The 12,771-nt window shown below is 47.8% G+C and overlaps 1 protein-coding gene and 3 non-coding genes across 4 annotated transcripts; all 4 read left to right on the forward strand.

Annotated features, from left to right (window-relative positions):
- The first annotated feature begins 1,221 nt into the window (after positions 1-1,221).
- HSPA8 (heat shock protein family A (Hsp70) member 8) lies at positions 1,222-9,529 on the forward strand. The gene is made up of 9 exons (XM_058041181.1): positions 1,222-1,327; positions 2,417-2,626; positions 3,763-3,968; positions 4,055-4,207; positions 5,593-6,148; positions 6,717-6,919; positions 7,207-7,405; positions 7,662-7,894; positions 8,999-9,529. Exons 2-9 carry the CDS (start codon positions 2,422-2,424, stop codon positions 9,182-9,184), a joined length of 1,941 nt encoding a protein of 646 aa, XP_057897164.1. The 5' UTR covers positions 1,222-1,327; positions 2,417-2,421; the 3' UTR covers positions 9,185-9,529.
- LOC131093985 (small nucleolar RNA SNORD14) lies at positions 6,230-6,326 on the forward strand. The gene has a single exon (XR_009115645.1). It is a non-coding gene; the product is annotated as a small nucleolar RNA SNORD14 (small nucleolar RNA).
- LOC131093987 (small nucleolar RNA SNORD14) lies at positions 7,036-7,132 on the forward strand. The gene has a single exon (XR_009115647.1). It is a non-coding gene; the product is annotated as a small nucleolar RNA SNORD14 (small nucleolar RNA).
- Positions 7,957-8,053, forward strand: LOC131093986 (small nucleolar RNA SNORD14). Its single transcript, XR_009115646.1, has one exon. It is a non-coding gene; the product is annotated as a small nucleolar RNA SNORD14 (small nucleolar RNA).
- Positions 9,530-12,771: the final 3,242 nt, after the last annotated feature.

Here is a 12,771-nt window from a genome sequence, read left to right on the forward strand (position 1 = left end):
GAGGACTCAGCCTCCTTTTAATCCCAATTTCCAGCCACATTTCCCTTCTCTCCCCATTTCTGAGGAACTTGAGAGGTTCAGATTCCCTGGTCCCAAAGATCCCACTCTAATATCCCTCCCTTTTAATTTTTAATCCTTATGGAATTTAGGCATCTTTCTTCCCCAGTGTTTCTTTCATCTTTCAATATCCAAATTCATTTACCAGCAAACCTAAAGTTTATTTATAAAAGCAAATATCATTTCCATTCATCAATCAGTGGGATCCTTCCCATTGTTTCTTTTCTCTCCCAGTGCTGGTTTTTTTTCCCCCCCAGCAGCCCCACAGCTTGTTTGGAAAGACAAATCCACCGTTCCCCTCACAAATAAATAAATTAATCCATGCCAGGAGCTGTGTTAGCCACACACCAAGGGGGGACAGCCTGTCCTGGGCCTGCACTCAGGCTCCTGATGGATGGGAACATTTAGGATGAATTATAAAATGTGGAGATGCTGAGATGTATTTTATCTGTGGAATAAGCCGTTCTAGTGCCTAAAACACCCCACACACGGCTTCCTGCGGGAGGAACAGCCCGCGGGGTGAAGCGGGGAGCTCCTGTGCCGTGCATGAGGGAACATGGAGGATGCAGATTATTGCACTCGGAGGATTTGCTCAGCACACGCTGCGGGAAAGGCCCGGCGATGGCTGCGGGTGTGAGATCGGGGAACGCCGCCGCTCCTGAGGGGAAGGAGCGATCCCGGCGGGCACGGGGGCATCCCCGGGGCTGCGCCCAGGCTCGCCCCTCATGGCGCCGCCATCTTGCGCTTCCCCTTCCCCGCCGCTCTCCTTCCCCACCGCCCTCTATGCAAATCACCCGCCATTCCCGCGCGCTGATTGGCCCCTCCCGCCCCATTGCGAAATATGCAAATAAGGACCTGGCGCGCTGCACGGCGATTGGATGAAAAGCCCGCCAGCTCCCCGCGCCACGCCCTCCGCTCGTGTCGTCACCAGCAGTGCGGGCTCTGATTGGTCAAAGCGCGAAGAAAGGCGCGCCCACCGCGGGGTTTGGGGGGGCGCGGGGAAAGCGCATGAAGGTTCGAGAACGCGGGGCCGGCCGGCGCGCAACGCCCCCTTCCGGCACGCGTCACGCACGGCACGAACCAATCACTGGCCGGCAGAGGGGCGGGATCCACGCGCTGATTGGTCAGAGCTGTGCGAGGGAGGCGTGGCCTTCTGGAAGGTTCTGGGCGGGTATAAAAGGGCGGCGCGGCGGTCGCGGGGCATTGAGCGAGCCGGAGCTGAGCTGGGAGGCTGCCCAGTGTGTGAACGAGAAACCGGGCCGGACTGCGGGTAACGGGGCTGGGGGAGCACACGCGGCACGGGAGGGGCGGGCTGGGACGCGGCTGCCTTGGGATGGCGTAGGGCGGGTGCTGGGGGCGGCTTTGGGGTGGCCTGGAAAAGGCGCAGGGCCCTTTCGGGTGATTCTGTGGCCTCAAGAACCGTTGTGCTGCGGGGATAAGAGGGAATAGCGACTACTGACCTATTTAGGGCCGCTGGGGTGCTTTTTTTTTTATTTTTTAATCTCGGTGTTTCCACATTCATTTTAATGCGGTCTGCCGCGGCAGGGGGAGGAGCGGGAACTCCGCTTTCTTTCCCTCCCCCCCCGCCCGGCTCCTTTTAGATTCTGCTGAGACGGGGGAGGGGAGAACAGGGGAGGGCTCGGGGAGCCGCAGCGCCCATCTTACCTCGCTGGGGGGCGGCCTGGGGCGGTGCCGGGGCCCAGCGGGTGCTGCAGTGCCCGGGGGTGGCGAACGGCCACGTGTGGGATCCGGAGGGGACGGCTCCAAGGGGGGGGGGGGGGGTCGGTGCCGCACGGGGCTGCGGCTGTGCTGGCACACGCGGCCCGCCCGGCGGGGACTCCATTTCCCGGCATCCTTTGGACACGCCCCTTGTTTGCGTCACGTTGCGCGGGTGGCGCGGGGCGCGCTGGGAGTTGGAGTTTCTCGCCACGTGGTGCGGGGGACGCCAAGCGGCGGAGGCGGGGAGTGCAGCGGGGTGCGGGGCTGGGCCCACGTGGGATAACGGGGCTGGAATTCCCGGTCAGGCGGGAACGGATCGGGTTACATCCCTTAAAATGGGACACAATCCACTGGAACAGGCTGCTCCCAGCCTCACCAGCCTGCCCTTTAACATTAAAGAACAAAAATTCCAAAGTTTTTTTATGGAAGCTATATCAGCTTCACTTTTAACTAAAATATTCCTATTTTTTGCTTTTATTTCAGCCCCATCTACCCTGCCCTTAAACATTAAAAAAAGACCAAACACAGTTTTTTGCCCTTCAACATTAAAAAAAAAAAAAACAAAAAACACCGCAGTTTCTCTCATCAAGCTACATCATGACTTTTAAATATATTAATCTTATTTTTCCCGTTTTTTCAGACAAGATGTCGAAGGGACCAGCTGTCGGGATCGATCTTGGCACCACCTATTCCTGTGTTGGCGTGTTCCAGCATGGCAAGGTGGAGATCATTGCCAACGACCAGGGCAACCGCACCACGCCCAGCTACGTGGCCTTCACAGACACAGAGCGGCTCATCGGTGATGCTGCCAAGAACCAGGTGGCCATGAACCCAACCAACACAGTCTTTGGTGAGCCTGCAGGATTGGCACATTAATTAGTGATTAAAGAGAATTTTTTCCTGAGGAAAAAAAAAAAAACATGGAAAAACAATTCATATTTTTAGTGAATTACAAAGTGAGGCTAAAGCTTTTTCTCATTGAAGCTATATACTTAAATTGCTTCTAACCTGAATAAAGTTGTGGTATTACAAGCCAGAATTTATTAGAGGTAGGGAAAATATTTGTTCTGTAGTAGGTTTTTGAGGGTAGTCAGTCTTGGGTAATCTTAACCAGTTGTATCAACCTGTTGCCTCAACCTGGTTTATGGCTCAGCATTTGCAATATTTTGGAGGTGATAGCAACGGATTTAGGCATATAAAAGCTTTTCCATTGAAGTTATATATTTAAATTACTTCTAATCTGAATAAAGTTGTGATATTACAAGCCAGAATTTATTAGAGGTAGGGATAATATTTGCCCTGTAGAAGGTTTTTGAGGGTAGTCAGTCTTGGGTAATCTCAACCTGTTGCCTCAACCTGGTTTATGGCTCAGCATTTGCAATGTTTTAGAGGTGATAGCAATGGATATAGGCATATAAAAGCTTTTTCATTGAAGATACATACTTAAATTACTTCTAACCTGAATAAAGTTGTGATATTACAAGCCAGAATTTATTAGCGGTAGGGATAATACTTGCTCTGTAGTGGATTTTTCAGGGTAGTCAGTCTTGGGTAATCTCAACCTGTTGCCTCAACCTGGTTTATGGCTCAGTGTTTGCAATATTTTAGAGGTGATAGCAATGCATTTAGGCATATAAAGGCTTTTTCATTGAAGTTACATATTTAAATTGCTTCTAACCTGAATGAAGTGATATTACAAGCCAGAATTTATTTGCTCTGTAGTAGGTTTTTCAGGGTAGTCAGTCTTGGGTAATCTTAACCAGTTTTTTCAACTTGGTTTATGGCTCAGCATTTGCAATATTTTAGAAGTAATAGCACCGCATTTATGCATATAAAAGAGAGGAAATTGAGTGTTTGTATCTGAGTCGTAACAGGGCAATAATAACGTTAAGGATGGTGAGGTAGGATTTTGTGCATTTTCAGTACGAGTTTTAGGTTTTTAATTAAAAATGACCATTATTAATAGATTGAAGTGATATTTTTCAGATGCCAAGCGGTTGATTGGGCGCAGGTTCGATGACTCGGTGGTGCAGTCTGACATGAAGCACTGGCCCTTCACTGTGGTGAACGATGCTGGCAGACCCAAGGTGCAGGTGGAGTACAAAGGCGAGACCAAGAGTTTCTACCCCGAGGAAATCTCCTCCATGGTTTTAACCAAAATGAAGGAAATTGCAGAGGCCTATCTGGGAAAGGTGAGCCTGGGGCTGCAGTGGGATGCGATGAGGAGTTGTGTGAGGATTTCCAGCCTGACTGAGCTGTTGGCTGTGTTTGTTTGCAGACTGTCACCAATGCTGTGGTCACTGTCCCAGCCTATTTCAACGACTCGCAGCGCCAGGCCACCAAAGATGCCGGAACCATTGCAGGGCTCAACGTGCTGAGAATCATCAACGAGCCCACGGCAGCCGCCATTGCCTACGGGCTGGACAAGAAGGTAGGCAGGGCTCGTTTTTTATCAACAGTCACTTTGCTAAGATCTTCTGAGAAAGCTTAAAGGCCTCAGAAAGGAAATGTTTACAATAATTGTCTGCTGCTGTGGAATGCATGATGTGGATTTTTGAGCAGTCTGATGTGGTTGTTTTTAATAAATGGGCAATCACAGCCCAGCAGGGTGGAGTGTGCATTGCACACCTGAGTGGGGATTACACTGCGCAGACTCTGGTCAGCCACAAGATGATAAAATAAAATCACTGCTTTTTATTCCTTGCTAGCTTTCTGATGAAATAATTTCTTTATTGTTTTAGTATAGTTTTAATATATCGTTTTAAAATAAAATATCGTCTAGAAGATCTTACAGATTTTGCCTTACAGATCATAAAATATCATATTGGCCATAATGTATATAGAAAATAAAATATTTTATTTAAAATAAAATATCATCTATAAGGTCTTATAGATCTTGACTTATAGCTCCTAAAATATATATATAACATACATATAAAATAAATAATTTTATTTAAAATACATCATCTATAAGGTCTTACAGATCTTAACTTACAGATCATAAAATACAGATCATAAAATAATACATATAACATATATAAAACATAAATATTTTCTTAAAAAATATCATCTATAAGGTCTTATAGATCTATAACTTATCGATCATAAAATTATATATAACATATATAAAACAAATATTTTATTTAAAAAATGTAATCAATAAGGTCTTATAGATCTATAAATTATAGATCATAAAATATCATATAGATAATAAAGTAATATATATAACATATATAAAATAAAAATATTTAAAATATCATCTATAAGGTTTTAGAGATATTATAGAACATAAAATATAATATAGATCATAAAATAATATATGTAACATATGAAACAAAAATATTTAAAATAGAATATCATCTATAAGATCTTATAGGTCTTGCCTTATAGATCTTAAAATATCATATCGATCATAAAGTAATATATATAATATATATATAAGATAAAATATTTAAAAAAAATATCATCTATAAGGTCTTACAGATCTTAACTTATGGATCATAAAATATATAAAAAACAATATATATAACATTTTATGATGTATATTGTACATATTGTAAAATAATAAGTATATCATAAAATAATGAATCAGGCTTCTAAAACATGGAGTCAAGATTCTTTTACCTCTTCCTGGGACTGCTAACACTGCCACAGGATCACTGTGGCCAGTGAGGAAGGTGTTAGAGTGCAGGAATTTCAGTATCAGTATTTCAAGTAGGAGTATTTCAAGTATCAGTATTTAAAAATATCAAGAAGTATCAGTATTTCAAGTAGGAGTTGAGTACTGAAAGTGTTTTTTTTTAACGTTTTCTGCAGGTCGGTGCCGAGAGAAACGTTCTCATCTTCGACCTGGGCGGCGGCACCTTCGACGTGTCCATCCTGACCATCGAGGACGGCATCTTCGAGGTGAAATCCACGGCGGGGGACACGCACCTGGGCGGGGAGGACTTTGACAACCGCATGGTGAACCACTTCATCGCCGAGTTCAAGCGCAAGCACAAGAAGGACATCAGCGAGAACAAGCGCGCCGTGCGCCGCCTGCGCACCGCCTGCGAGCGCGCCAAGCGCACGCTCTCCTCCTCCACGCAGGCCAGCATCGAGATCGACTCCCTCTACGAGGGCATCGACTTCTACACCTCCATCACCAGGGCTCGCTTCGAGGAGCTCAACGCCGACCTCTTCAGGGGCACCCTGGACCCCGTGGAGAAGGCGCTGAGGGACGCCAAGCTGGACAAGTCGCAGATCCACGACATCGTGCTGGTCGGCGGCTCCACGCGCATCCCCAAGATCCAGAAGCTGCTGCAGGACTTCTTCAACGGCAAGGAGCTCAACAAGAGCATCAACCCTGACGAGGCCGTGGCGTATGGGGCAGGTAAGTGATCACTCACTCTGTAGCTCTTTAGGTGTAGGCCCTTGGTTTTCCATCTCAATCCTGCAGGAGATCCCCTTGGACTTGCAATGATGAATCAGATTCCAAAGCCATTCGTAGTTTCCACCGGAGGTCGAAAGGCTTGTGATGGTGCAAGTTCCTTCCTTGGATGTCTGAGCGAGCCCTGTGCGTCAGCACAGCTCCCAGGGGATGTTCTGCAGGGGCCCTGTGCATCAGCACAGCTCACAGGTGTTTTGCAGGGGTTTAATGCAGCCCTGTGCATCAGCACAGCTCCCAGGGGGTGTTCTGCATGGTTTAATGCAGGCCTGTGTTACCAGCACAGCTCACACAGGGTGTTCTGCAAGGTTTAATGGAGCCTGTGTTATCAGCACAGCTCCCAGGGGATGTTTTGCAGGGGCCCTGTGTTAGCAGCACAGCTCCCAGGGGATGTTCTGCAGGGGTTTGGTGCAGCCTTGTGCGCCAGCACAGCTCCTTGGGGATGTTTTAGTGCAGCCCTGTGCATCAGGGGGTGTTTTGCAGGGGATTTAATGCTGTTCCTCTCTCCCCTCAGCTGTGCAGGCTGCCATCCTGTCTGGAGACAAGTCTGAGAACGTGCAGGACCTGCTGCTGCTGGATGTGACTCCGCTGTCGCTGGGCATTGAGACAGCTGGAGGGGTCATGACGGTCCTGATCAAGCGCAACACCACCATCCCCACCAAGCAGACCCAGACCTTCACAACTTACTCTGACAACCAGCCCGGGGTGCTGATCCAGGTGAGCAGAGAGCCCTGGGATGACAGCAGCACCCTGTCAGTGCTTTGACTGGTTAACCCCTCAATAATTGTAGGCCAGAGGTGGTGAATCCCTGTAGTTTGTTTGTCAATCCCTGGTTGCTGTGATGAAAGTGACTCCAAAGCCATTCGTAGTTTCCACCAGAAGTCGCAAGACTGGTGTTGGTGCAAGTTCCTTCCTTGGATGTCTGAGCGACCACATCCCTTCAGGACAACAATTAATTAACCCATTATCGCTTTAATGACATAATTGGTGGTTTTTGTCCTTAGGTGTATGAAGGAGAACGTGCTATGACTAAGGACAACAACTTGCTGGGCAAGTTTGAGCTGACTGGCATTCCCCCTGCTCCCAGAGGGGTCCCTCAGATCGAGGTCACCTTTGACATCGATGCCAATGGCATCCTGAACGTGTCTGCTGTGGACAAGAGCACTGGCAAGGAAAACAAGATCACCATCACCAATGACAAGGGTAAGGATCTGCTGTCCTGAGGGTGGGGGAGCTTTAAAAACGGGTTTGTCAAGCTCTGCTTGTTGTTTTAACCAGAAATTGGCTGTAGTCTGATTTCTATCTGTGTGAGGCTTTAAATTATAGTATTCAATTTTTTTATTAAGAGGACTTGTTCTGGGGTTCTTCTGCCTCCCCAAAATGTAAATTAAAATGTTTGAGAATTTGAACTCATTCCCTAAAAAGTGAAGTCCTTATTCATGATTTGTGCTCCCTGCAGGCCGGCTGAGCAAGGAGGACATCGAGAGGATGGTGCAGGAGGCAGAGAAGTACAAGGCAGAGGATGAGAAGCAGAGGGACAAGGTGTCCTCCAAGAACTCCCTGGAGTCCTACGCCTTCAACATGAAAGCCACCGTGGAGGATGAGAAGCTGCAGGGCAAGATCTCTGACGACGACAAGCAGAAAATCCTGGACAAATGCAACGAGATCATCAACTGGCTGGACAAGAACCAGGTTTGTCAGAGCCCGTGTTTGGTTCCACAGGGGCAGTTGAGGCTGCAGGAGAGGAGCCCTGGTTGCTGTGATGAATCAGATTCCAAAGCCATTCGTAGTTTCCACCAGAGGTCGAAAGGCTGCTGATGGTGCAAGTTCCTTCCTTGGATGTCTGAGCGACCACAGCTGGGCAGCCCTGGGAGTTCCCAAGCCCTGCTGTTCCCTGGCTGCCTCCCAGGATATTTAATATGTTTGGTTGTTCAGGAGCAATGTGAGATTGGGCCAAAGCAAGCAGGAATAATTTTGTGTCTAAAACAAGCCTGGCTTGGTGCGGGGGCTAAACCCTGGCCCAGATTGGGGTGGGGCTAAAAACCCTGCCCAGATTTAGGGAGGTTTAAACCCTCGCCCAGATTGGGGTGGGGCCAAAATCTGCCCGGATTTGAGGGGCTGAACCTTACCTAGATTGGGGGGGTGTGGGATTTAAACCTTGCCCAGATTGGGGAGGTTTTAAACCCTGGTCCAGATTAGGGGGGCCAAAAACCCTGGTCTGGATTAGGGGGCTAAAACACCCTAGCCCAGATTGAGGTCGGCTTAAACCCTGGTCACGATTGGGAGGATGTTAAACCCTGGCCCAGATTGGGGTGGGGCCAAACCCTGCCCACATTGGGATGGGGTTTAAACCCTGACCAGATTTTTGGGGCTAAAACCCTGGCCCAGATTAAGGTGGGGTCAAACCTGGCCCAGATTTGTGGGGGGCCAAAACCCTGGCCTAGATTTGGGGTTGGTCTGAACCCTCGCCCAGATTTGGGGTTGGTCTAAACCCTGGCCTAGATTGGGGGCTAAAACCCTGGCCCAGACTTAGGGGGTCAAGAACCCTGGCCTGGATTTGGTGGGGGGCTTAAACCCTGCCCAAGTTGTTGATATGTGTAATCCAGGTGAAGCCTTGCTTCCCTCTTGGGCCGTGCCCTTGAGCAGAAGCAGCTGAGCTCTCTTTTGTTAAACTGGCAATTCATACACAAAAACGAGCAGGACAGCACTACTGAAAACAGCCTGAAACAGCCTAAAGCTTTGTTTTTTTACCACCTCCTCAAAACCACCTAAATTCCCTAAATCTTTGTCTTGCAGACGGCCGAGAAGGAGGAGTTTGAGCACCAGCAGAAGGAGCTGGAGAAGGTTTGCAACCCCATCATCACCAAGCTGTACCAGAGCGCAGGGGGGATGCCCGGGGGGATGCCCGGAGGCTTCCCCGGGGGTGGAGCCCCTCCCTCAGGGGGAGCCTCCTCGGGCCCCACCATCGAGGAGGTGGATTAAGGACCTGGAGGGGAAATGCATTCCACGATAGCAGTTGGTGTTGGAGGAGACCCCCAGCTCGGGGGTGGGAGTGAAGGACCCAATCCTGTAGGCACAGCTGGGTTTGTTTTGCCAGATCAATATAACTCCATAACTGAGCTGCTGTAAAAAAAAAAAAGAGAGAGAAAAAAAAATTAAAAAAAAACGGAACAAAAGCAATTTTTTTTTTGTTTTTCTGGGCATTTTAAATACTTGAAAGTGTGCGCGCAGGTGGGAGGTGATGAAAACCATTGCACTTTACAGTACTGTAAATGAGTGGGAATGCAATTCATGTCCTAAAGAATAAAAACTATTTAATGGGCATCACACTGTCTCTGCCTTTGCTTGTTTGTACCAGTGAAAATAAAAGGATAACAAAACCCTAAATGCAGGTAATTGGTGCTGAACTGAGCGTGATCCAGGTGGGTATTGTAGTGGGAAAAGGGGTTTGGAGCCAGGTGCTGTTTAAATATTTTAAATATTTGGGGTCTGGGTGGATTTTTAAAAGAGGTTATTGATCTGAGGCAGGAAATCCCTGAATTAAGATCTTTTAGATCAAGTCCAACCTATAATTTGCATCCTGCAAGTATTAAAACACTGGATAATTAATTTTCTTAAAGCAGTTAGTTGCTGAAATATCTCAGCTTAAAGGGTAATTAAGAGGTGAGTGAAGCTGGAGAATTTGCTTGCTAGGGAGGAGTCTTTAATATTTTCACCAATACTTGACTAAAATGATAGTTATTAAAAAAAACCATGACTCATATTTTATGAATATATTTTATGCAAAAAAAGTTAAAAATTTTGTGTATTTTATGGCAAAACTCCTCTGCTGTATGTATAAATGTGTTCATAGAGTACCGGTGGAGGAGCAATTTGCAGCTAAAATCAAAATTTAGAGCAGCACAAGTCGGAAGGAACCTTGGGAGAGATTATCCAGTCTTGGGCTAAAAATATTTTGTGTTACAACCCTTTTAAATGGCCCATGTGGGGCAGTGCAGTGATTCCCCTTGGGCCATCCCTGGATCCCAGCAGCAATCCTCCCCTCAAACCCTGATCTTTAAATTCCGAGTGTTTTCCTTTGTTTTTGAGTTGTGCCAGAGCTGGGTGGCACCTGGGCACAGTAAATTGACATGAAAATTTAATGGGGAAAATTCAAACTCTTGAAGCAATCATGGAATCCTTTCCCTGCTTCAGGGTTCAGTCTTTCCTAGGCAAACAGCTCCAGAATATTCAGAATATTCCAGTGTCCTCCTTCCTCGTCTCCGTGAGCCCTCGCTGTGCTCTGGGACATCCCTGGGCTGATTTGGGGTCAGAACCACCCCAAGCGCTCATCCCTGGAGGAATCCCCGTGTCCCAGCCCAGCCCGGGTCACTTTGGCCCGGGACAGGCTGTGCTTGGTGTCCCCACGCTGCCCTGCCAGCTGAGAACCCCCTAAAAATAACCAGGGAATAATGAAAAATTAATCACACAAAACTGAGGAAGATTTAAATAAGTTTTAATTTGGGGACACTGCTGGCACTGCTGGTGCTGGGCCACCAGATAGCAGCACCTGCCCACGGAATCACAGAGGTGCCTGTTTTTGGGACACCACTTTTGTGGGTCCCTTTTTTTTGGGGACATCACTTTTGTGGTTCCCTTTTTTTTTTTGGGATATCACTTTTGTGGGTCCCTTTCCTTTTGGGACATCACTTCTGTGGGTCCCTTTTGGGACATCACTTTTGTGGGTCTCTTTTTTTTTGGGACATCACTTTTGTGGGTCCCTTTCCTTTTGGGACATCACTTTTGTGGGTCCCTTTTTTTTTGGGACATCAATTTTGTGGGTCCCCTTTTCTTTTGGGACATCACTTTTGTGGGTCTCTTTCCTTTTGGGACATCACTTTTGTGGGTCCCTTTTTTTGGTTGCCCATCTGGGTTTGAATTAAAACACCCCCAATTATTTATGGTGTTTGATATAACCCAGAGCAGCACCTCCCTTTAATTGTGTGAGAGGTTTTTGTTGCCTTGAGGGCCACGAAATTGGGTTTGGAAGGTGGTGGTGGTTTGGGGTATTTAGTGGGTGAGGGTATTTAGTTTTTTAGGATATTTAGTGGTAGGGTATTTAGTGGGTCAGAGTATTTATTGTTTTAAGCTATGTAGTGGCTCATATATTTATTGTTTTAGGGTATTTAGTGGGTCATATATTAATTGTTTTAGGGTATTTAGTGGATTAGGGTATTTGTTTTAGGGTGTTTAGTGGGTGAAGGGAGTTCCTGGGAGCTGGCAGGGCTCTGGTTCAAACCCACAGCCTGGTGGGGCTTGGGCAGGAGGGTTCAGAGGGAAAATCCTACAAGGACAGCCCAGGGCTGGGGTATGTGGGGCTCACAGGGGACAGCAGGGCTGTATCTAACAAGGCTTGGGTTTATTCCTTATCCTGTACCTAACAAAGCGTGGGTTTACACCTAGTCCTGGTACCTAACAAGGTGTGGGTTTTACCTAATCCTGCTCCTAACAAGGAATGGATTTATTCCTTACCCTGTACCTAACAAAGCCTGGGTTTATTCCTATTCCTATTCCTATTCCTATTCCTGTTCCTAACAAAGCCTGGGTTTTACCTGTTCCTGTACCTGACAAAGTGTGAGTATATTCGTATTCCTGTGCCTAACAAAGCCTGGGTTTATTCCTATTCCTATTCCTATTCCTATTCCTATTCCTATTCCTATTCCTATTCCTATTCCTATTCCTATTCCTATTCCTATTCCTATTCCTATTCCTATTCCTGTGCCTAACAAAGTCTTGGTTTTTTTCCTGTACCTAACAAAGTCTGGGTTTTTCCTGTTCCTGTACCTAACAAAGCCAGGGTTTATTCCTGCTCCTATACCTAACAAAGTCTGGGTTTTTTCCTGTACCTAACAAAGTCTGGGTTTTACCTGCTCCTATACCTAACAAAGCCTGGGTTTATTCCTGCTCCTGTACCTGACCAAGTGTGAGTTTATTCCTATTCCTGCGCCTAACAAAGCCAGGTTTATTCCCCCGCTCCTTTCCCAGCGCACACAGGCGCTCAGCACCCTCCTCCTCCTCCTCGCTGCTCTTCCTCCCCTCTCCCCCATCACCTCCCTGCCCTCGCTGCCCATCTCCCCCCCGGGCACGCTTTCCCCGCGGGCAGCAGCGCTGATTTCCCTCACCGCCCCTCGCTGCCACCCTCCCGCCCCGAGTGTTTGCCCGGCCCCGGCAAGCGCAGCGAGCGCTAACGTGTCACAAGCTGCCCGCAGACAGCATCGGGCTGTAATTTGAAAGTGAGTGAAGCGATAATGCCGCGCTCCCCGCTTTTGTGAGCCTGCATTAATGCGGCTCCGCCAGCACCAGGCGTCGACTGCCGCTAATAGTGCGAGGGAGGGTGGCGAAATTGGGGCTGATGCGGGAAATAAAGGGTATTGACCAGCCCACTGCCGCGCCACAGCGGCCCTTAATCTATTAGAGCCCTTGATGGGGGTGTTTTAATGCAGCTTTAGCGTCGATCGCATCTGCAGTCCCCACTCTGCCTGCTGGGAGCCGGGCTCAGGCTGTGCCTCAGAGCTCATGGCTATCGACCG

The sequence above is a fragment of the Melospiza georgiana genome, chromosome 27 (assembly GCF_028018845.1).
Source record: "Melospiza georgiana isolate bMelGeo1 chromosome 27, bMelGeo1.pri, whole genome shotgun sequence".
Taxonomy (NCBI): domain Eukaryota; kingdom Metazoa; phylum Chordata; class Aves; order Passeriformes; family Passerellidae; genus Melospiza; species Melospiza georgiana.